The sequence below is a fragment of the Sinocyclocheilus anshuiensis genome, unplaced genomic scaffold, assembly GCF_001515605.1.
Source record: "Sinocyclocheilus anshuiensis isolate Anshui unplaced genomic scaffold, SAMN03320099.WGS_v1.1 scaffold955, whole genome shotgun sequence".
Taxonomy (NCBI): domain Eukaryota; kingdom Metazoa; phylum Chordata; class Actinopteri; order Cypriniformes; family Cyprinidae; genus Sinocyclocheilus; species Sinocyclocheilus anshuiensis.
Genome location: NW_015546094.1, coordinates 755,307 through 781,615, shown reverse-complemented (window position 1 = coordinate 781,615; position 26,309 = coordinate 755,307). Strand labels below are relative to the sequence as shown.

The window sequence follows — 26,309 nt, the reverse complement described above, 5'->3', positions numbered from 1 at the left end:
AGTGCGTTGTGATTGGCCGAATACCTCAAGCGTGTGACGGAAATGTTACGCCCCTTACCATATTGTGATGCCGTGTCTCGGCGCGACGAGACAAAAACAATAAAGCCTATTATAAACTAAGCATTTGTTGCATCCAGTGAGGACACAATTACGGATTATAATTACTTATACTGTCTTTTTACGCGCTGCGCTGCATTGTGCCGCGTAAACATAAAACCATGTCTGCATTTGTGATCGGAGAAATGACAAACAACAATTACAGGCTGTGAGTCAGCATTATTTGTCAGAACACCGGCATTGTCGGCTACTCTCCCAGGAAACAGTCCTCGTCCGCCATAAAATGCATTGCACACATCTGAATATTTGGTTTGAACTGTTCTGGAACAGTGTTGTAAATACAACTTAACCACTGATTTCTAGTTGTGTCCTCTTTTGGAAGGCCAAACAAAGTAGTTTTCACAACGAAACACACAGCGTCTCCACGACATGGCGGCAGCAACAATACTACAGCGAGAATAAAAGTTACGCCTTCTTTCTTTGCGTATACATTTGGGCGGTGTTATGCAAATCTTCCCACACAGTGACGTAGACATGTGGGGGCATCGTTAAAACGAGGCGTTTTAGGAGGGCGTGGACGAGTCTTAACTTTTATTAAGAATATCTCTTTGGGTTTGAGACTTTAGTCTTTGCAACTTTAGGGATCTTATCTATTCACGAACAGCTTATAACACTCTAAAGAGAAAGGAAAACTTGAAATCGCATAATATGACCCCTTTTAAAAAAAAAAAAAAAAGTATCTAGCTGTCAGACTCAGAGGTTTTGGTGAGATTGCAAAAATTACTTCATAGTCTTCAGAATGAGTAAGGATGAGTCAAAAATAGGCCAATCTAGGGCTGTGCAAAAAAATCGAACGCGACTTTCATGTGCATCTCGTCAGTAAAGCCGCTCCTGTGATTAGTAGTAAATCTCCAGCACATGCTTTCAGATGGAGCGCATTTACTACACAGAGCCGTAGTTCACTGACAAGCTACACAAAATCGCGTTCATAATCGGCAATGAATCGCCTGCGATTTTGAACGCGATTTTGCGTAGCTTGTCAGTCGAACTTGCGAAGTCTGAACTACTGAGGATGCAAGTCCGAAATTTGCGTACTTGGCATTGAGAAACGCGCGCAAACCTACGTCACCAGACTATTTGCCTAATCTTCTCAGTACTTTAGACCGCGATGGAAACGCAGACAGCAACAGGTCTGGAGGAAAAAAAGTTCCTGGGACAAATTGTTACAGGTCATTTCGGTGGAAAAGCAGCTATGGACTATTTTAACTATGTCCTTACTACCTTTCTGGGCCTTGAACATAGTATAGAGGGTCAGAAAGCTCTTGGACTTCATCACAAATATCTTAATTTGTGTTCAGAAACTGAACAAAGGTCTTACGGATTTGGAACGACATGAGGGTAAGTAATTAACAACAGAATTTTAATTTTTGAGTGAACTAACCCTTTAAGAGTGCCAGAAAAAAGGCGTTGTCCTGACTCAGTATCTGTGGTCAGATAAGATGTTGTCGGGTTATAAGTCTCTCTCACCTCAGAAAAATTAACTTCCTTCTCCTGTCAGCTGTTACACTGTGCTTGTTGCACGCATTCTTCAACTGCATGCATACTAATGCGGTGACGCACGCTGTATATCACTTCATTATAAATACAGCTCAAAAGAATCATTGTAGTTATGTTGGTAAATTATGAAATTACCAATAAATCACGTAACTGGAAAATGTCTTACATTTTTTAGGAATTGGGTTAAGAGAAGACAAGGTCTGGTCTTCACAAATCTTGAAAAAGGGGGGTTGTCTAATCATCAGGTTTGTCTTATATTCAGAAAAATACAGTAGTAGTTATCTTCATAAAGAAAATCTTGGAGCTGAAAACAAACCTTGTTGTTGAACCCTGAAGCAAAATCCTTTCAGATATTAAGAAGACTGATAAAATATTGAACCAATTAGATAACAATTACTTTAAAAAATGTGCATAAGTTGTGAAACTATAATCCATGCACATGACACCATATAATCCATCCATAACACTGCCCACAGTGACAATCTGCACTTCTTGTCCTGTTCCACACCTGTGGTTTCTGACATGCTCCTCTCGCGGATGTCTTTGCCCCCTGGAACACCACGTCCCTCGCTGCTGGATTTCTTTCTGTCCTTATTACACCATTTCCAGTCAGGATGTGCCTTAAAGTGTGCCTCCTTCACCTGTAAATGAGTGACAAAGACATTTACGGGGGCTGGAAAGACTTAATGGGGTTATTCAGGTGTCTAAACATGAATATCTGCAAGACAGTTCCAGTAACCTGAAATGCGAGGTCGTGGTATTTCTGCTTCTCTTTGGGTCCCAAAGCATACCACCACTCTCCAAGTATCTTGCTGACAGTGCGGTTGTCCTGGTTTGGGTGTCTCTGATGAACCAGTGCACGATGCCGCTTGCTGAAGATCATAAACGCATTCATGGGTCTCCGGATGTGGTCTTTCTCCCTCTGTAAAGTGAAAGGGATAAGGAATAAGGAATGAGTATATGAGTCTGTGTGAAAGAATGAGGCTTTCACACAAGGATACACTACCATTCAAAAATTCAGGTCAGTATGATTTTTGTAAAAAGAAATGAACACATTTACTCAGCAAGGACACATTAAATTGATTGAAAGTGGCAGTTAAGGACTTATTTAACAAATTTTATTTTAAATAAATGTCCTTTCTATTTATCATCTTGAAAAAAAGGCATTTTAAAAAAGCATTAGGAGCGCATTCACAACATTAATAATAATACATGTTAATCATAAGATACTTCATTCAAAAACTTTAAAAATCTTATTAAGAAGTATACATGTGTAAATGTGTACCTTTCCAGGACTGGTTTTGTCATCTTTGGGCAGTGCACTGAGGGACTGAGATCTACGTTTTCCAGGAGACGCAGAAATTGGCGGATCAGGAAGAACACCTGGGAAAAACCTGCACACAAAAATGGCAGTTAATATGAAATAATGAGAAGAATCAATGGGGATCCAGCAGCATACATTGATTATCCCGATCTATTGCTACTAAACACGCACAACAATCTCTCTTTCTTGCTTACAACAAGGAACATTATTTCTCACACTTCAAACATCAATACAAAGGAAGCTTTTGATCACAGCTGCCTATTTTTAACAAGTGTGAGGACAACACGCCATCATTATCAGAGTTATCTTATTAATTGCAAGAGACATTAAGATGATGTATTACTACTTGCATACACATGAGTTTGAAGATGGATTTGTCTATTATACATGCACTTTGATATTTAACTAATAATTATTACACAGTCACGACCGTATAGCTACTGTGGCCCAAAACAGGCTCAAAAGATCCACCAATTTCAACCCTCAGGGCTCTGCACTGTGCCGTGAAACAATACAGCAGAATGCACCGAGCCAATTACTGAAAACTGCAATGCACTGTGTCGATGAGCTACTGCTTTGCAGCCCACCACCAAAACAGAAAGCACAGAGCTTCAACACGTCTATAATATCCAGTGTACAGTATTAAAGGGATGGATGCTTCGCAAATGTCAATAACACCTCAATGCGAAGATAATACAATAAGCTTAATGGATAAAGCACATTTAGCAGGAACTGTACTAGATGACTTGATGATTATATAAAGCGAGCAGAATTTTATATGTGATTCATAAGGGAGAGGGAAAAACAAGTGAGAGAGGTGTATTCAGATGACAGTTCATTAATGTAAACTGCCTCTGGTTTTCTGCTGTCATTCATATACAGACACAGGAGAAAGAGGAATGCTTTTGTTCTCTCTTTCTTTGTGGTGCCATTATGCAGCTCTTTCCACACACAGGAACAGCAGCAACAAAACACATTCAAACAGAATGACGCATCTCACACACACACACTAGACCACTCACAGATCATCCACGTCACTTTCTGTTTCACTGTCAGGTCTCTCTCGCTCCGCATCTTTCTCTCTCTCTGGGGGCAGTTCATCGGCGGAGGGAGTGGGGCGTGAGGAAGGGTTAGGTGCTCCCTCTATAATCTCCTTCAGCACTGACCCGCTCTGAGACTCTTAAAGTGAAAGACGGGTTATTCATTACAGCATCTTTAATGAATCCCTCCAATCTGGCAACCTCTGAAGTCAATCGTTGCACTGGGTAATGGCTAAATTACAGCAGCTAGAATTACAGAGTCACTGCAGATGTGACCGGAGAGGCCAAATACATAACAGCGTCCGAACTATCCCAGGAAACATGCTTCCAAATTTTTTTTATATCGACCATAATTATTTTTTATAATCTCTAAAGTTTGACAAACACATTTTAGCTCATTTTGGAATCAGACAATGGCTGTATGAACTAAATTACCTTTCTTCAGAGAAGCTGTCTGCGGATGACTGACAGTTTGTTGGCCCTCACCAGGTTGAGCCGATGGATCTGATTGGGTGGGTGCCAGGAAAGGGACCAATGAATGCCAAGGAAACACTGGAACCGATCTGGGCTCAACATTAGTCCACACTACAGGAGAAAATAAAAGAGCATTAATTCTAGCCAGTATTAACAGCAAGCAATAAACCATATCAACACCCAAATCACAGCCTGATGAGCCACATAAATAGCTGCATATGCACACAATAATATTATACCATTGGACAACTGTAACATACAGTTGTCTCAGTAATTATTTATGATTTTGATGATATTTACACATTTTAGCATCACTCTCTATGATAACAAAATAAATACTAAATGTACAAATGGCATCAAAATAGACAAAATGAGGGAGGGAGATCAAGGATAACAGACCAAAACATCTAACACCATTAACAGTAACATTATTTACGAAAGCTATGCGTTACTAAATTAAGCTGTCATAAATATTTGAATATTATAAGAGAAAACTCATGTTGCTGCAGGACAATATTGTTTCACATTACAAAAACAGATTAAAGAAGACAGACTGTCATGAATACAGTAAGTGCATGAACATATTGGTCCCAACTGATATTAAGCAGGCTGTATTTGGCGCCAAACAATCACTTCCAAAATAATATGATTGATGAACAGGCTGTTCATGCAGTTATTTTCTGCTGCAGTTAGAACTACACAGACACGATTTACAAATATTGTATTTCAGCCGCAAAAGTCCTGCTATAAAGAAAAATAACATCAGACACGTTGAGTAATAATGACTGACCAAACATGCTGAGTCCTTGGCGAATATACTGCGGGCTTTCCGATGAAAACATGGTTGAGTAAGAAGCTTGAAATATCTATATATTTGTTTTTTTTTTCAGAAAAACTTCACAAACATGTAATATTAAATAGAGGTACTTATTCAAACGTTCATCTGATATAATGTAAAACAAGTCCTTGCGATTAAAAATGAAATATCCACATGATGCTTTTCCCGGACAGTTGATGTTGAGTCCAGCGATGAAAATAAGCGGCCATAATCGATGCTGCCAGCATCCGTCTACTGGAGTTTCTTCATGTTGGTACCAAATGTTCTTGGTAATGACATGCCGTCGTTCAGTCACACTGATCTTTAGTTCTTGATCACGTCCTTCTGTATTCTCTGATTTATTGGCTCAGACACCGGATCATAATGTAGTAAAATGATGACAGCGTGCTATCTGGTACCGCCCAGGTGAGAGTAAAGCGCCGTTCCCCCTTCAGGAACGCGCGGATTATAACAAATGGCGATCTTGGCGTTAAAACACTGTCGTGAACACAGTTACGAGTATACACACTGTTGAGGTTCGAAATGCGGAAACGGGTTTGGTTTTATTTGGATTATGTAGTTTATTTTTGGTCCTGTCTGCACCCGTTTGAGCTTGTTTACATTGACGGATAGCTGCGGGGATGAAGGGGTTAAGTAGGCCTCTCGGTCATCCTCGGGCTCGAGTAGTGCAACAGTCCGCGACCTGAGCTCACCCTGAGCCCAGGGGGATTTACATGTACAATATCACGATTAATAACTAGTTTGACAATAAAACGTATTAAATACTGTTATAAAAATAAAAGAACACTGCAGGCATCAAATAAGCAGTGCCTAAAACGTGGAAACGGTTGTCTCCGTAAATCGTCGTGAAAATGGGAAGCCCAAATCTGCCAGATTAGCAGGTTAGCATGATCATGGTGCTACTACACACGCAGTAGGAGTGCAATTTATTATTTGGGTTGCGACTCACAACGGAAGCGATCTTCTATTAAAAAGATTAACCAACTGCAATATCCATCCGGCAGGGAAATGATACGTATCAAATGCTTAATAATAAAAGGCCACATGTAATACACATCTGTCTTTTCACGTGGTCACTATTATTCTCTCTGCTTGTCAGTGCAGATCCACATCCTGTTTCACATCTGATCTAAATTCATCAGTTTGGCCTCAATCTCTGATTGAAAAACGCATAATTACACCCTGCCCAGTACACAAGCAGAAACCGGACTCATTCTGTACCACCACTTTGGTCTAGGGGCTGCATTTGGGAGATCCGGACCTGGTTTTAGCAGCACAGTTCCAGCTGAGTCCGTCCCCTCGGGAACGCCCCTGGTCTCGCACCCGCACCGCCGGGCGCTACAACAAAACCTGTCCTCATGTCACGGAGCAAAAATGTAGCACTTCACGGAAAACACCTAGAATTTAAAAAGGGGAAGAAACGACTGTCTAGCAGGGAGAAACCACCAAAGCCAGTGGTCTCGAGTAAAAAGACAGAAAGACAACTGGTTTCAATAGGCAAACAACACCTGTGCAGTGTTCCAGTCCAACAATCATTAGTTACACTGTAGTAGCGCTGTAGATGGTTCGTTGTAATTACGCGGACGAAGTCATTTATAATTACGCAAGTGAAACAGAAAAATCGAACAAGTCCCGTGTCATTGAAATGCTCTGTATTTTGCTATAAATACTACTTTACCACACACAACTCTACTTTTAACTAGATCCGGTATAATAGAAGCATCTCATATTATGTCAAAGAAAATGAAACCCCTGTCGATTGTACAACCGCACGCTGATCCTCTATCCCTAAACGCAGAAAGTATCGTTTTGTCTTGCTAGACTTTTATCGCCTTGCCTTTGGAGGGTTTGTTTTGATCTTGTTCGGGCTTAAAAACGACGCACGTTTCGCTTAAACTGGATTCTAGTTGCAGCGACTTCTCGTTTTAAATGCCTGCTCCGACACCCCCTCCCTCGCACACACCCCAGCCCCAAAGACTCTCATCCAAAAGGCTAAACTCGTCGCCTTCGGCTCTGACACAATCGCCAAACTAGTAAGAAATCCACTAAGAGATGACGGTCAAACTCCGCCGTGCCCTAACCCGCTACGGGCAACGGCGGGGAAATACAAAACAGAGAAGAAAAGCTGGACCGAGATGATCCGGCGCAGTACTGTTGTGATGAAATGACGGGTCTGAAGTGTAATAACAGCCCCTAAAGTCCAGTGCGGTTCTCCTGCAGCAGGGTCACTTTCCGATCCGCGGCGAATGATTACGCGCTCCTCTCCGCTCGCTCTGTGGGTGTTCGTAGTAAAGAAGTCGTTGTCTCATAACATAATTCAATTGGCCACGACTCTTTCCTCGATTTCGCTTCGCAAACCCGTTCTTTCTTTCTTTCTTTCTTTCTTTCTCTTTCCCTCCCTCTTCCTCCTGTTGTATAGTAGGCTGCCCTCTTTCGCTCTATCAGCGTGTCAACCTCGCCCAGACCGTGACCCGCCTTTTACTCTTCGAATGCTTTCTCAGATTGGTCTACGACGCAACCTATCGTAAAACAATCCGACGCGATGATTGGTCGGAGTGTGCGTTGGAATGTCAGTCATATGCAAATCCGGATTTGGCTTTATGCGTCTCACTGGCCGCGGCTAAAAAAAACGAGCTAATAAATATTTAACACGCCACAGAATCTGGGGCATGACTTTACGTGGGCTCTCGTGATATTTGCTCCCACTGTGACGTTGAAGCTGCCGTGCAACTCTAATGGGCAAAGAAGCACAGCGTGTCATAACAGGTATCATATACATTGCGGGGTTTGGTTTATTGTGGGTAACATTAACGAATGCGTTATTCTCAGGACAGATTAGACTCAAAGGCATGTGACATAAATCCTCACATCAGCTGGACAAACGCTCTCCATTCAAAACAATAGTTCAAATGTAATGTGGCCATTTAAAAAAAAAAAAACACACACACACGTATTACACTTATGTAATAGTACTTTTAAAACAGGCGAATTTATATTTTATTTATTCACATGAAAGTTAATAAACAAATGAAAGCTTAATTTAAGTCATTATAATACATTGCATTTAAATTTGGCAGTAAAATAGCTTTTACTTTACAAAAATATACACTAATAGAAATAAGAAATAAGTAAACTTCTACTTCCTCACAAACTAAACCGCATCTGCAGTCAATGTGGCAAAATAAGACACACGCATTACCAACAAATGTAAATTGATCTCATTACCAATGCAATAAACTATACTGTAGCAATACACTACACACATTTTCCACACACAGTTTAAAACACTAGTAAGCATTATACAACAGTTAGTTCCAGTCCTCGAATCTGATTGGCTGAGCTGTGTTTCAAGAGTGATGTTTAGTGTAACAGTTTGTATCATTCTACTGGTTTCTGTTCATTGAGTTCAAGACCAGAAAGTGTTACAGACATGGTGTTTGGTGATGCACAAAGCTTGATGCTTTGGCTTCTTTTATATAAAGGAACTAAACTGACAGATTTTGTCTGAAATGTAAGTTGTTTGATATTAATGTATTGTTTATAGAACTGTTGTATAAAAGCAATTGTGCTGATGGACAGCTGTGATTACTTGCAGCTGATTCATCTCCATGCTGATATTCAGCACTACTTTGCTCTTGTTTGTGTGAACTGAACACCTATACCACTTCTCTGGAGTGATAAGTAAGGGTAAGAGTATGGTTTTGGTTTTTAATGCCTAGTGTCAAAAAAAAAAAAAAAGAAGGAGAGCGATTTGTCTCTGGGCAGAGGTTTTCTTGGAGACCATACAGCTGTACGTACGTCACAAACATTACGTAATAACATTACAGTTATAATCAAAAGCAAATTAAAAGAACGAAGAAAGGTGGAGAAATATTCTACACATAACATGTTTTTCCCCATTTTTTACTATTTGTTTAATGTTACTAACTTACTAAAGCGCACCGAACTTTGTTTTGGTTGAGTGCAGTAATATAGGTCAGATTAAACTTGGTGACCACTGTTACTGCCATCGGGACACTGACCAGTGAATCGGCTGATAGTGATTATGTCACAGACAAAGGTGACTGTCCGAAACACTATTATCAGTGTATACAACTCTCAGGCAGCATGACACGGGCATGCTCACAGTGCCTATGAATGTAAGCGTGCCTGTGTGTAGGTTTAAGTGTGTGTGCTGAGTTCAGTGACTGGTTTGTTTGTATGGGGCAGAGGGGTATTGGCCTTGCGCCCAGTATCAGCCAGTCCCTTCACAAACAGTCACGCTACAATGAGAAAGATTTGTGTGAGAGAGAAAAACTGCAGAGAAACTGTAACCGTAAGTGCAGTAACATTTTCCACACAAACACAGTGGCCAAATAATATTACAACATAATATTATAATATTACCACATAATATTATCTGAGTAATACATTCCACGCTACGTTTATGCCTGAAGAGTATCCTAACATTACATATATACCAGTACCAAACAGAAAGACACTCAAGAGTGGGTGAAAAAAATTAGTGGTCGTGGAATGTTTGAGAAAAGAGAGGGAAAATGGGTGGGAAGGGGAAACTGTGAAAGTCAGGCGAATAAAAAGACAGGAAAAGAGAGACAAAAAAAATCTATAAATGGAATAAGAACTGATGATAGAAAATTTTATTATGCATGAACACATATTTACACACTCTGAACTGATGTACTGAAATCCATGCAAATCAAACTGAGGTAAGAATGGGATATCAAGAGACATTGCTCCTCTATATAACAAAATGTCAGAGCAGTGGGAGGGGCTACTCACTCTCTCAGCCACTGAGCTTGCGCTGAGCTCCTGGCAACAGCCAATGAGGTGAAGCCGAGAGCCTCTCAGACTATGATTATAGTAAACAACTTCTAAACTCTTTCCCTCGGTTACCAATGTCATAGTTGACTTCCGCTGGGGACAGTTTTTTGAAGTAATACACGCAAGGGTGGAGGCTAGGATTATAGTAAACAACTTCTTAACTCTTTCCTGGCTGATTCCATTGAGAATGACACACGGGCAAAATATAATATCGCTCACTACTTTTAAATTTAGTAATATGGACACATCTAAATACATGAAAATGCCAGTAAAATATCTCAAATCAGCAATTAGTTGGCCATGGGCGACACTACTCACATGCAGAGACTGGTAAAGCTCTGTATGTTTGAGGGTTAATAGTTAATAGAGCCCCATGCTCCAAAACCTTTCTGTTCCTTCTATCCAATCATTGTTTTGTACGTGATTAAAACACAATCTCAAAAAGCCCACTCCTCTGTTTCCATGGCAACAGCTTTATGGGCATTGTTACTCATGCCACTTTTGGTGACCACTGACCATGGCACTATCTCCACGCGCACACACTGCCCTTTTGTAAGATATTTATATCACTGCTGCCATCTGCCAGTACAAGCATTCCAGCTATTTTCCAAAAGACATATGGAGGGGGGAAAAGACATGAAAAATGCTGGCTAACCAAAAATCCATCATGTTGGATTAATGTCTGTTGATCCACATTGATACTCTCACTTATAACATTTTTACCACTGATAGGAAAGTCTAACAGACTGGCTGCAGGTCCATGAAATGCACCACAAATTTAAAAAAGGTAGTTATGAAACTCTACGCAGGTACGCCTCTTTAAAGCCTGCAATGGCACACTCTTCTCACAAGGAGGCAGCACTGCCCTATGGAAAAAAACGAAGGTGATCACAGCTTTGGCAGACAGAATTGAGTGAAGGAGAGATTACAGCTAGAGACGGGCTTTTATGTGACTGTATGTGCAAGAGACTTACGAGACTACATTTTTAGATCCTGTGATCTCCCTTGAGATATAACATAGAAATCAAACATTCGGCGAATATTAGCGTGAACTAAAATGTAGAATACAAGGACAGAAGGCACAAAATATAGCAGTGAAAGAGTACTGTATAAAATGCTGTCTATCCATGCTGTAGTTTATATAAATGTATACATGTTTGTGTTCATGCAGAAACCTTCTAAAAAAAGGGAATGGCTGGCATTCCCGGGAACACTCTATGATCAGAGAAACAGAGAGACTTCTGCACTGCACCAGAGAGAGAGAAAGACAGAGAGCGAGAAATAGGTGAGGGAAAAACAGTAGAAAAGTCTGACACGAATAAGTGGGAGAATGGAAAAAAATTAAGAGAATTAAATTGACATTATGAGTACAGCAATGATGAAAAAGGAGACACCGTTCTACCATGTAAGTGCTAAACATTGCAGAGTTAGACTATACGACAGATGGTGACTCAGAACTCGGCACATAAATGGAAGAGATCATGTCCTATGCGCTATTGAGGCAGAGAACCATCAGAAACGCTGTATCAAATACGGACAAAATTATACTATAGCCCAAAATGAAAACACAGTCTGTAATACATGTAATTAAAGTGGTAAGTTGAAGTTTGAGGAAGGTGCTGTATATATTTTGCAGAGAAATAAGCAGACACAATCTATTTTATCAGTTGAAAATTTGCAGCAAACATTTTTATGTTTAACTTCTTTTAGATTCAGTGTTGTTGTAGTAGTTTTACAGTTTTTAGAAGAAGAAAAACAGCAACAGAATACATGCATATTGTTAGCATTTGTGTCGGCTCTAGTGATTAGTACATCTGTGTTTGCAGAGGATGTGGATTAAATGAAACAGAGAATGTTTGGAATCATTGCCATAGTAAATGACTGCTGAAAACAGACTGCCAATTCTGCTGTTTAGTGATTCAGATACTTTGATATAAAGATATTTTCTCTCTGATATCTAAGTATTATTTTTAGTATTTTTCACTTGAGACTCACAATATATAGGAATTGTATTTCCTCTCTCTTAAAAAAAAGTTTAGTTGGCTCATTTTTTTATTTGTCAAAATTAGGTTATATCAAAGACTATAGAATGCCTTAAAGGGACTTTGGTTATATACATCATACTCATAATCACTATTCAAACTTGATCCTTGAGTGCCCTCAAAACCAATCGTCTAAATTTATTTTTAGGTGTCCTTTAAGCTAATGTACAATAACAAAAATAACTGAAAATATGACCTGTTTATTTATGATGCTGTGACAGGTTGGTAAGCTGCATTATTGCAGTATTTTATCTAAAACAAATTGAAAATCATTATTTCAGTTTTGAAATAAATTAGCCAAAACAGTGTTGGACTTATACAATATATAACACATATATAACTGAGTAGGACAACATATATGGACCAATCATAAGTGTAATCCTAAACATCCACCTTCACTCAGTAAACACATCTGAAATAAGATCATAAACTTGCGCGCACACACACACACATACGTAAAGCTATCTAAATAGAAACATAGACTTCTGTTGTTTTTACATACAGCTAGTTATAAATACTACAACCTAAACCTAAACCTAATCCTAACAGAAAACTTTCTGCATTTCTACATTAAAAAAAAAACGTTCTAAACTTTACATTTATATTTATATCGTCCCCAAAAAGAAGTTTTAGATTTAGCTCACATCAAATTTGCCTCAAAATATAGTTGAGTAGGTACAAACACACACACACACACACCCATTGGGTTTCCAGTTTTATGGGGATATTCCATAAGTGTAACAGTTTTTATACTTTACAAACTGTATTTTCTATCTCCGTATCCTAACCCTACCCCTCATACAAGACTTTCTGCATTTTTAGATTTTCAAAAAACTTAATTTTGTACGATTTATAAGCTGTTTTCCTCATGGGGACTAAAAAATGTCCTTGACTATCCTTGTGGGGACATTAGAACTTAGAGAATACCAGGAACACACACACACACAGACAGCAGATAACAAAAAAAATTATATATATATACTTCTACTTTACATTTACATTTAGTCATTTAGCAGACGCTTTTATCCAAAGCGACTTACAAATGAGGACAATGGAAGCAATCAAAATCAACAAAAGAGCAATGATATACAAGTGCTATAACAAGTCTCAGTTAGCTTAACGCAGTACACGTAGCAAGGTTTTTACAAAAATTATATAATAAATAAAAAGAAAACAGATAGAATAGAAAAAGAATAGAGCAAGCTAGTGTTAGTGGTCTTTTTTCTACTTTAAGAAGAGAATTATCTGTTGACTTCAAATTGACTTCAAACTATCAAATTACATCTGATTAATAAAACAGTTTTTTATGTATGAAAGATTACAAATTATCATGAACATGGGCAGCATTGTGAAATGTCACTGTCAATGTGCTGGTTTAGTATATTTTAGTATATATGAAAGTATTTATAAAAGTTCAGTATATATATATAAAAAAAAAAGTCTGTGTGTGTTGTATGTTGCATTTCATCAGTCATGCTTTAAGATATTAATAATTAAAAAAAGATCAGTATTTATTTATAATGTACTTTTCAATAATTACATTTCAGAGTATTGGTCTCCTATAATGCTTATAATTCTCTGGGTTAACCATATAGGTTATCTATCAAAACTGAGCAGCAGTACAAAATTCCATTAGAACAACAAAAGCAAAAAAGCTTTTGGGCAGATTCTATAAATGTATGGATTTTCTTTTTCTTTTTAGCAGGTCTGCAATTTTGTTATACAGACTGTGCCTGTCTGTCTCTCTGTGTTAACATCCTTCTCACAAGCTTGCTTGATAAGGCAGGCCTACGAGATCAGGCCTACATTTTTACAAAGACCCTCTTGTTATTTCACAACACACAATTCCTTTCCCTCTCACACCATATACACTCTTGATGACAGCTAAATCACAAATACCATACATAATTATATATATATATGCATAAATACACTATGAAGACTTTTTTATAGATTACGCTAGCACACAAGCATACACTAAACATCTCCCTTAATGACACACTGTTATGTCTGTATGAATGACATTCTCTCATTCCTTACCACATGCATACAACGCGCATACACAACTGAACACATGCAACTAATTCATAAACACTTCAGTTCAATCTTTGGCTCTTTCAATTCAGTCTTTTTACTTTGCTTCACTTTCACTTTATCAGTGTACATGTAATGACCATGTTTTGAATATTTTGCTAAAATCAGCACTGCAAGTGCTACGACTAGCTAAACATTTAATTGAACCCACTATTACAGCAGCTGATGATTACAACCACACTGCAAAATCCGAGAACCACCAGAATACCACTGTTTTTAATGCCAAAGCATTTATTCCTGAAATGAAACAGACACCTTAGTTTGAGCTTAATTTGAAGAGGTAATTATTAGCTATATTAATCTGGATATACAATATTTTTTAAAGCATAACTTTTTATTGTATTCAATTGTAAATTCACTGAAATATGAAGAAATGCTGTGTGATTTACCATTTACAAGCACTGAAACTGAAAAACTGTACTTTTTATGTGCCATTAAATTTAGAATATATATTTGGTCTTTGTGTTGCATATGTGTTCACAAAAACACTTGAACACACACAAAAAAAATTGCCTTAGTCCTTATATGTGAATCACTGAAGAAAAAGAAAAAAAAAAAAACGGTTCATGCAATTTAAGAATCTGAAATACAGCTTTGAAAATAAAGACTAGAGAGCACAAGTCAGAGCTAAAACAAATGCATCATTTAGAAAACGGGTAAATACAATTTCCCAATGTGTACTGTTGGTTAAATTATTAGGAAGTTACACCAAACTATCCAAAAACTGTCTAGAAAAGGCTGTCTCCAAATTCTTAGTGCACACAAGAACACTTGTGAGAAAGGCCACAGAGAGGCTAACAATTACTTTTAAACTTGCTACAGTACACTAATTCTGTAGCTAAGAATGGGATTAAAATCTCAGCATCTCAGCATAGCACTGGTCTGTATGTAAAAGATATATGCCAAGTGCTATGTGTGAAAAGATTTTGTGGTTAAATGAGACCAAGGCAGAGCTTTTAAGCCAGATTTTGAAGCCATATATGTGGTGCAAATCTAACATCGCCCAGAATTAAAATGACACCATGTGAGGAATGGTGATGGGAAGAGTATGTTGTGGGACTGCTTTTCATCAGCAGAAACTGAGCGTCATGTTAAAATATGGTTGGTGAAAAATACTAAAATAATGTAAACATTTTTGAAAAACTGAAGCAATATCCTCTTTTTAACAATGCAAAACATTTATGCAAACAGCATATTTCAAGCATATTTATCATTTAAATAAAAAATTATAAATAAAACTGAAGCAATATCCTCTTTTTAACAATGCAAAACATTTATGCAAACAGCATATTTCAAGCATATTTATCATTTAAATAAAAATAATATAAAATAAATTTTAACTGTAATTTTTAGTTTTGAAATATAATTATCACAAAGAAAGAACAAAGAAAGATTTTGATATTACATATGTAATTCAGTAAAAGGGAAAAATTATAGTTATTGAAGACCAAAACCAAGCATTCACCAACACTGTGGTATAAGATTAATGTAATGTTGTGTATAAAACAAATATTACTTTAAGCACTGAAAACACATTGACAATCTATACTTCTGACATTCTAAAATTCTATTCAGTATAAAACATGGCTGTCTGGAATACTTTTGGATTTTGAGTGGTTACTGATCACATTTTGCAAAATGGTTTGTATGATGACCAAACTGTATAATTTAACTGTATAACTGATTGTTGTCCCAGGCAACCGATTTCCTACATAACTGCGCTAGTTTCTTATTTCATTCTTCAAACTGTCCTTACACGTACATAAAAATAATTGCAATAATTGCATTGCTCCATCGTTTTTTTTATTTTTTTGTGATGACCGGCTAACTGTACTTTATTTCTTACGTAACATATTTAGATATGTTTGATTTGTGTTGTAATATTGATGTTTCATTGGTTCAAATTTTAAAAAACTCAACAAAAAACGTATTCAAGCATTTTTTCATACAGGTTTGGAACAACATGAGGCTGAGCAAATTATGAGCAAATGATGAAGAAAATTTAATTTTTAAGTGAACTATTCCTTTATTTTACTTTAATAAAATACTTAATCAGTAAAATTGTTTTGTTACTTAACAGTTACATAACTTAAAGAAGAGCAATTGAAAAAAATCAAGTAAACGAATAAAAATTATATTCAATCTGTTTTGACATTTTGTGTGCATAGACAAAATTGACAAATATTAGTGCATCCTTATTCTCTAAATTGTTTCTATTTTTACATTTTCATTGAATTAGTCTAACATGGCATCTTTCTTCTGTTATTATGTAACGTCTCCAGGGAATCACAACTTAAACATTGGTGTTAGCATTGAATGTAAATATAGAATTCTCTTACCAGTTCCAGGTCGCCCCATGATGATGTCTTTGCATGGCACAGGATGCAAGGTCCCTGTGGGAAGTATGAGCGGCAGCAGGGCAGTAGGAGCAGGGTGACAAGGGACAGGCTGCTGCAGTGTCACTTGGTCACTCTTATCTTGTCCCCCTCCATCACCCGCACCAATGAGACCAGGCCCTGGGACAGGGCTAGACACTGATATGCAGGCTAAGGTGGCGCTGGATTGTGTAGGTAGACCTGCAGGGGTTGGGTTTGGAATGGAAGAGGTAGCAGACACTAGAACAAGAGTTGAGGAGTTGAGTTGAGTATTCTGCAGTAAGACAGATCCATTAGTGGAAGCAGCGTTAATTGGAACAGGAACCTGTAGCCCTGTCTCTGAATGCACACCAGTTTGGCTGTTTTCTGTGGAACTGGTCCTGTCCACCTCTGCAACTCTGGCCAGTGGGAGTTCTGTAAACTTTATTAAAGGAACCTCAGGATTTCTCACTATTACTGGAGAGTCTCTCAAAGGCTGCTGGGAGACTGTACATTGTGAACCTGATTCTAAGCTTAGGGGAGAAGCGGGTGGGGAAGAGGCAGTGGTTGAAGGCAGTCTTTGGGGGTGCGTGACAGTAGTGGTCTGAGGAGAGATAATGCAGAGATTGGTTACAAGAGAAGGGTCACGACAGCTTTGTTCCTGATCGGGTTTGTCATATTCCTGCGACAGTGGAGCTGGGGGAGGTGGGGCATCCGTCCTGCATTTGCCTGGGCTCATAGGTACAGTGAAGGTTAGATTGGTGTGGAAGGATGGCACAATACCAGACAAGTGTCTGTCTTTCTCCCTCTCTGTGCCTCCTGTTCCATGTTTTGGGACACCACTGTTGGTACCACTGGGGTGTTTGTGGCGGCGAGGAGGCAAGACTGGAGAGGCAGTAATAGGACTGAAATTTGCAGGGTGAAAGCCAAAAAGTGGCGAAGCTGATGGGGAAGGTGTAGGTGAGAATGGGGACTGATTTGAAATCGGTGAGAATGAGGGTGTTACAGACCTTGAGCCCAGGGATACCAGCATTGTTGCAGCCTCACATTCGTCAAAGTCAAAACGAGAGAAGTCTTGAGAAAGCAGTGATGGCAAGCCAAGACGTGGACGAGAGTCAATACCTCGGCTGCTTGTCTCACTACTGTCGCGAGAAGTCTCATCCCAATCAAATTCACTGCTAGCACGACCCCGCAGATCTGAAGGGGTCACAGTCCCTGAGCTACTCTCTCCACCTCCTCCACTCCCTCTCTCTCCCACTGCTCCCTCCATTTCTTTGGTACGCATGGAGAGGTGACGAGAACAGTAGCCACGACGCTGGGACTCTTTCATGCAGCCTTCTCGTGAGCACAAGCGACGCCATTGCTTCCCATTGAACTTCTTACGGATCCCATTAGGTGTACAAACCACATCACCTTTCTTGTATTTCTGTTGGACAGCTGACAATGGTGTCCTTGATCTTGAGGAAGAAGCAGAAGAAGAGGCAGAACTCCCTGGAATTGGGGTGGAGGTCTGTGAAGGTGTAGGAGTCTTTTCCAGAGGTGTCAGAGAATCCCTGGAGCTGGGGGATGGAGGCACAGAGGGTGGCATAGGGTGAGAGATACCCCCATCAGACCCTAAAACTGTAGGTGAAGGGGTGGGCTGTGGACTTCCTAAAGAGGTCCTGGTGATGCCTCGCACCACTGTAATGGGACTTGGATACCCAGGAGGTTTGGAAAGAATTTGTCTGTGCTGATTAGGCACACCTGCTTTTGGTCCCCCTGAGAATACGGGTCCTCCACCATCTCTGAATGGTGCTATGTTAAGCTGCAAAACCTCCATGTCCACCTCTGGAGTCTGCAGTTGCTTTCGCTCGTGTTCTCTTTCTCTAAATCTTTCCCTATTCTGAGTTCCATCATCCTCCCTCCTAGTTTCTAAACTAAACATATTGTTTGCTACCATAACAACTGCTGGTGAAGTGGAAGATGAAAGATGTGTGCTTCCAAAGTGATGGACCCCTGTGTCTGGAGATGGGAATCTGCAGTTCTCCCTGGGAGGACCTGCACTTACCAAATCTATTTCCTCATTTAACTGACATAGCTCTCTCTCCACTTCTATCTCCTCCCTGTGCTCTCTCTCCTCCCGTTCTTTCTCTCTCATAACCCCATCCCATGGCGGAACAAGGAGACGCAAGTTCTGGCGGGTAACCCATACAGTCTTTGTACTTGATGTCTGTTGCATCTCCTCATTGCTGCACCTCTCTTTCTCCTGCTCCAACTCCTCCTGCAAAAGCACCATGTAGGGGCAAGCTAAATGAGAGTCTACCTGAGCAACCACACCTTCTCTGTACCATTCTTTACCTTTATCTCCTCCATAAGGCACACAAACACGCGTCCCTACCTCCACAAGTTCATTTCCTGGGGGTGGGGAGTCTAAAATGAGGTCAATGGGTTGGTGTGGGCGACTTACTAATGTATGAAATGGATATGACAGCAGTGTCCCCTCCCCATTAATCTGCAACTCTACATTCAGCTGCTCTCTACTGGACCCACGTACCACACCACAGATAAATACATATTCCTTGATCAGCTTCTCATCTTTTTTTAAATTAGTTCTTGGTCGTCTACGTGCTAGCACCCTTTGGTGTTTCAGTCCTTTAGCTAGTGCTTCTGCTATTGTTGCAGACCCTCCGTGCTCTATTTGTGTGTGTTTGGGGGACAAGAGGACAGACAGGGTTGAATTGTTGGAGAGGTTGAATCTTCTTGACGTTCTTACATGGTTCCCTGAATTTAGCTGCACACAAGAGGGATCAAGGACCTCCAGGTCCACAGAGTGTTCACTGGCTGTGTCTGTGGATGATGAGCGCACAGAATTTGGGGCTTGCTCCCCATATCCATCTACTTCCACCATTTGGACCATCTTTTCTCTTTCGGAAGGCACCTCACTTTTCAACATATCACCCTTAGATCTATCTCCTTTTGGAGTTTCTGTGCTTGCTATTTTCCCCATTTCTCTCCTATTATTCCCACTATTGTCCAAATCAGAAATAGCTGCTTTAACTAAATCATTTCTGACCACAGGAGTAGTGCTTTGAGAAACGTGAGAGTTGTGTGGGGAACTTAGATGGTTGCTATGAATAGTGAGTTGGGCTACAGGGGTTGAACTGATGGGAGAGGTACTGGAAGCTTGATGTTCATACATGTATTTCTTCTTGGGCACCCTGGCTTTGAAAGTGGCTGTTTTTCGACTGGAGGGTGTGGTAGAAGTGTGGTTGGCACTCGGCAAGTTATTTTTATTTAAACTGTTGGCTGTGGTATTTGTGTTTTGTGTATTGCTAGCAATGCTGTTTGCATGTTGGTTGCTACCTTTACTGTTTGTGCTAGTAAAGTTTTGTGTGTTTGTGTTACAGATGTCTGTGCTATTACTATGTGAATTTTCATGTGCGTTGCTGGCTATCTTAATTGAGTCTGTATTATCTGTTAAACTGTTAGTGTTAACGTTCCTGGGGCTTTTTGCCTTATTCACTATTACTGCATTCTCTTCAGATTTTGATGTTTCCATTGTCCTTTCTCTTATTTGCTCTTTTAACACCTCACTGTTTAGGATGTTGCTACTCTTGATATGCTTGTCCTGAGAGCTATCTTCTTTGGATGGCGTGTATTTCTGGTCTGAAGGTCCAGGCGGTGTTGTCTGTGAATGTCCTTCAAGTTTGCCCCCTCGTTTTCTTGCTCCTTTTGCTCTTGTCGATAAAGGAGAGCGTCCTCTCTGTTTCTTTGGCGGCCTCATCTTTTTTAGTGTGGCAACTACTTCTTTCTTGTCTTTTTTTTATTTTCTCCTGTTTAATTGGCTTTTTTTAGGTTTCTTTTACTTCTCACAACAACCTGTAACAAGAAGGAAAAAAGTGAAAGAGAAACAAATAAATAGAAATTTCCTTGTTGTCAATATAGAATAATTGGGAAGATACTGCTCCATGTTTGTGAATGTGTTCAAACAGAAACAGTAGTGCTTGGTGCACAAAAAGGTAAATTCAAAAGAAGTAATTTAATGTTTATATTTACACAGATGTTTAGATATCAACATTATTTAAATAGCATACAGAGTAAAAAGTCTACAGAAAAACAGCAGACCATGAGTGTGCTTATGAATAATGCAAGCATGTTGCAACAACGAATTTAAAAAAGAATATTTACAATGAGGAAACCTTCAGCAAAGGACACGCTCTCTCCAGTACACCAAGTACTTTTCTGAAAACAAGGCTGGATGATCAAAATTCATGTAGTTAAAATGCTTTGATTTTTTAAACAAAATAATTGTAATGATTGAAATACACACTGAAAGTTAAATGGTGTGCAGAAAAGATATTAAGTCTTTCTAAATACTTTTTTCCCAGGCATGAAACAGTGCTATAAATTTCAATGCCATATGGGAAAACACTTAAAAAGTACATAACATTTTTTATGTGAAATTTGTAGGTGAAGGTCAGTGTTATAGAATTTTTAAGTCAAGGTTATAGCATTTTATTGAAGGGAAAAAAATATTTGGGTTTATTAAAAATGTTATTTTTATATTACTGAATTTAAAAAGAAAGATTCATCCGTTTTCCATCAAAACAAGAGAAGGTGGTATGTGGTACATAGGTGGTATAAATGCCATTGTCAGAGAGAATGTCACAAGGGCCCATAAGAAAATATATCCACATCAGTAGAAAAAAAAACTCAAATATTTGTTGAATCAGTTTAATTTTGGTACATTATGCATTTTCAGAGTGACATGCATTAGCTGACACACAACTTCACAGTTTAAAAAAAAAAAAAAAAGCTTTTAAATAAACATTAGACAGTTTAAATAAAGTCAACAAATCATAAGTACAAAAAACTATGTACTTTATTTGAAAATAAAAGTTAAAAAAATATAAACACATTGTACTTAGTATAAAAAAATTATTAAATTATTTGTCCATAGTTGGCACCCATTAATTAAACATGGTACCATTAAAAACAAGTTAATCCAAGTGTGTAAATTTGTTTTTACATCCATATCCACATTCAAAAGAATGTGACCCTCTCAAAAAAACTAGATTAAAATAAATCCACGATAAAAATGCATGAATTTTATCCCCAAATTCCACAATCAAGATAACCGGATTTGATAGCATATTTAAGCCTTGGATTTTGTTGCATTAGGCAAGACAGTGGTTACTCTTATTCATGTTAGCTGCCATGATAGAAAAACAAATTTTGCATATATGCCTGTTCGTAAGTGTCTTCAAAATAAAAAAAAGTATCAATATGACGTGGGTAGATCTATATACTTTCACAGTCTAAATAACGATAATAACAAACAATTTGTCAAAAGTGCTTTGTATCGTAAGTGAATACTGTAATATGTCCTACAAAGTAGATATGCCAAATCAACAATCAATGTGTGCACAATTCATTGTCTCATGATTGTGATTTTTCTGTGAATATATATCTCACAATAAAAAATCTGAGTATCAAAATGATGTGAGGGGGATCCATAGCACCCATGTGCATATAACGGATTGGGATTCTGTGGGTGCCTCTTTTCCCATACCCACATTACAATATCACACACACAAAACAGACATATTTAGCATCTGCTGTCACGCTGCAATACACAAACATGAGGAAAATCAGGCTGAGAATTCAGCAAGAGAAAAACACAAACATTCACTCCTCTACACATAAAATGCATTTTAAGCCAGCCCCCCTTTACCAGCCTGTCCTCATTCATTCGTACACAGAAACACGTGTGTGAAATCACACTCCTCTTCACTCAATTTCTCACTCTCTCTACTATTCCACACTCCCACCCACTCACAAAAAATCTGCAAACAGACACTCCCACACAAACAACACACGCACAGGATTTTCCTGTGAAAGATGGCTTTAAAAGGAGAATTGGGGCATTCTTTGAGTCATTCCAAGAGACACCCCACCCACCGTTCCTACTGACCTTAAACTGTTTATTTGCAATGGAGAGAGATTTCCTTCCTGGTTACTACATGGAATATTATACAGAAAATATTGTTATTAGGCTTAACTCAAAATTCAGGATCTTTGCATCACATTATAAACAATCTGTTTCTGAAATTTCAGAAAATATGTTTGTGAGAAGGCTTTTGAAATAGTGTGACAGCATGTTATTTTAGTAATTGCAAAATAATTTTAATTACTTGGATGCACTTATCAAAACCCAATGTATGAGTCAGCAATCAAGCCAAAATTCAGAGTACATTCCACTATTATCAGCTTTTTTCTGACCTCAGCATAGGTTGGTAATTTAATAACATGTTTTCCCTTGTATTCTCCCTGATGGGGAGTCAGAAAGTCTCGCAAATTTAATACCATAAAGAAAGTGTGAGTGTCTTTTTTGACAGGGAGGTCAAAAAGAAATAATTGTAAGTAAAAAATGGCCAAAAAAAGTGAGGCCTGATCCACACACTAAGAACGTTTAAAATAAAGTAATTAGGCCTATCTCATACTACATGATTGATCTTCAAAAAAAGAAAGAAGATGCCACAAATGTTTGCTGTGCTCATTGGCAATTTCACCTCAATATACTGCTTTACTACACATTTCAGTAAATTCACAAAAACAATATTCACAATAAATTATATAACATACAAATCATGGTGTAAATCTCTAAGCCATAGTTGGCTGTGTATCACATGGTTGTGTAATTTGCTAACATTATTCTAGAGGTTTATATTCGGTTAGAGTATACCAATTAAATTTAATGAAATAGTAAAAACAATAAAGCAAACACACAATAAAGTCTGTAAAAAAAAGTGAGGGGATACAAAACATTCATGTTGATAAATATTGCTCTTAAAAGTGAAAGCATAACTGCAATATCCTAAGCAATAAAGGTATAATATGATTGTAAGTGTATTATAATCTTTTACACAATAAATCCTGAACATGCTGTGTCTTCCTTGTCCTTGGTCTATTAATATATGATAAGCGAAGTTGTTGCTTAACTGATGTAGAGAAACATGACCCTTAAGTTTGTATATAATTTAGTACTGCAAACGATTTTTCAACTTCTTGTTTATGGCTGACAAAATTCAACAAATTATGCCATGCCCATGATCGGAAAATTTATCACAGCAATTTGAAATATACCATGATCATATATAATCTTCTCAGCCGTGAAGCTTAAGCGTGTTGTTAAAAGGTGTTGCTACGTTTGTATAAATTCAGAGATCCCTGCAGCTTCTAGAAATTCCTGCTCAGGAAACTGAAAACCCCATGGATGATGTCAAACTGCAAAACCTACAATCTAGAAAACATGTGACCCTTTTATTTTTACTTGATCACTATTTAGCCAAAGATTTACTTATCATGAATTTGAACCACTGACAATTAACAGTCAATTTCATTTGATAATTAAATCTCATTCATCTCAGGCCTCCCTTAGTATTTCACATAGAATTTAGCTTTTCATGCTGCTTTTCAAATCTGCATTAACTAGATTAAATGAACACACTGGACAACTTGCCAAGTTGCAAATGATAATAGAACTAGTAATGCTTGTACACCACAAGTTGGCTTGTCCCCAAGTTTCATGCATCAAGTTTAATGTAAATGTTGTAATATATTCCATTGCTTTAATATCATTCAGCCGTCAAAAACAGTAAATTCCTATCTAATGATGTGTGTGTGTGTGTTCATTCAGTGGAATCAGAATCAGAATCATTTTGTTCATAATATGATTCTCATCCGTCATGAAGCCCGACAGACAAATGATCATCAATGATCTCGTTTGCAGAGGATTGCATGAAACATCATCATGGCTGAATGTATTACATGCAGGACTAATTCTAAATGAAATGAACATAGAAACAGCGTCTTAATCATGAGGATATGTTATCATTTATGTTCAAGATTTATGCAAGAATAATGATGTGTGTGTGTGTGTGTGTGTGTGTGTGTGTGTGTGTGTGTGTGTGTGTTTGTGTGAAATGCAGTCTAGTGGAGTAGTAGTTATTAAGTACCTAAAAAAAAAAGAATTCTTTCCAATATATTATAGAATTCTAGTCTAAATAATACTGGCATCACAAAAAATCAAACATGAGACCACAGCAATTTTTGATATGCATCTATGTGTTCAATTATAAGTAAACAGATTAGCACATTTGGAAAATAATTATATTTTACAAATGATAAACTATATAACATAGCACATTCATACATTCAGATATTTATTTTGTGCAACAACAGTCATGCAGAACTACACGCACGCACATTCAGCTAATCCTAGGTTCACTTCCTGTGACTGTGACAGCTCTGACTCCTTATGTATGTGTCTACAGCTGGTCAAACGAAGCCTCAGCATTTTGGATATTAGCATGATACGTGTATTAAAGGTCTAATTAAAGCAAGAAAAACTCTGACGTTAGCCATATGACAGAAGTCCAATCCAAGCACACACTCTGAGCGGGGTGTTTTCTGCTGAAACGTTGCTGTGTTATACGAGTCTAAATAAACATCGATGTAAAACCTGCCATCCTCATCCTCAGGCCAACGACTGCTGTTCAGTACAACCTTAATCCACTTCAAAACTATACTTGACTTCAATTTATAAATGGACAAGCTACGTTCAGCTGTCACTGAACAACTACTTTGATCCTAAAAGGTCAAATGATTTATTTCAGAATTAATAATAAATATTCCCTGTTTATAAGGCTCAACGAATCCATTTGTTTTTCCTTTTCACTTATAGTCATTATGCACACAGGCTATACATTTATTAAGGTGAATCAAATGAGCCAGAACATATTTCAGTTCACCCAGATTAAAAGGTGATATTATAAATTTAATACTGAGCGTTAAGCCACCATGATTTTGAGAGTAATATTGCACAATGATCTATTTAAAAAAAAAATTAAAGCCTAGAATATACGATGCGTCACACACCAATGCCAAGCACAAACATGCAAGATCACACATACACACACACACACACTGCTGACGGTGAACCAGTTGTCAATGGAGCAACTGTCTGTGCCAAAGACTTTGCTCAAACCAAAACACAACCATACATCTATACACTGTTTCCCCTCAGGGGTCAATAAAGCACCTATCTTATATATTCAGACTGATGTGCGACAGAAAAGGGGGACACAGACTCACACGCAGTGGTGATGCCAGTATGCCAGCCTGTCACACTACTCGGATTTAATTGGAGAATAAGTCTTATAGTGCATCGCTCCACCGCAGTGTTACGAAGCAAAATAAACATGCAAAAAATGTGGATTACCAAATAAACAAAACAACAAAAACAACCCACGACAGTGCCATACACCACAATGTGTGCGATTTTCAAGTCAACGATCAGCCCACTCCACACAACACATTGCGTATCGACACTGATTTTGTGCTCATTCACAGATTGTTCTGCAAATGTGCATTCTGGGGCATACAGAAGGGTGCAGGGCTGCAGCAGTGCAGTGTCGTGCAGCTCAGGGGCATGCATGGGTGCTATAACTTCCTTCCTCCCCAAGCCCGACCATTTCCAACTGTATTACCTGCTTTATTTGGATTTTAAAGTGGGTCACCAAGGGGGTGTTACAGTCACAACATGAAACAGCAAAAACATGGAGAAACTCAAGAGACGAGCGCACAACAAGGGACATCAGGGATACATGCCTCGCTCTTTGAAAAATCAGCAGCCGTGCAAAAATTCCCTGCAAAAGAGTTCAA

General features: G+C 38.4%; 1 protein-coding gene across 5 annotated transcripts in view; it reads right to left on the bottom strand.

Annotated features, from left to right (window-relative positions):
- The window catches only part of LOC107700186 (protein capicua homolog), a 58,449-nt gene that overhangs the window by 29,903 nt on the left and 2,237 nt on the right, over positions 1–26,309 (bottom strand). For 4 of the 5 annotated variants that reach the window (XM_016501747.1, XM_016501745.1, XM_016501748.1 and 1 more), the window contains exons 2-7: positions 16,590–20,462; positions 4,414–4,563; positions 3,961–4,117; positions 2,900–3,008; positions 2,354–2,536; positions 2,123–2,255 (exon numbers count right to left, since the gene is read on the bottom strand). In XM_016501747.1, the coding sequence (XP_016357233.1) occupies positions 2,123–2,255; positions 2,354–2,536; positions 2,900–3,008; positions 3,961–4,117; positions 4,414–4,563; positions 16,590–20,367 (4,510 nt within the window). In that variant the 5' untranslated portion in view covers positions 20,368–20,462. The remainder of the gene's footprint in view (positions 1–2,122; positions 2,256–2,353; positions 2,537–2,899; positions 3,009–3,960; positions 4,118–4,413; positions 4,564–16,589; positions 20,463–26,309) is intronic. The other variant, XM_016501749.1, reaches the window with a different exon arrangement.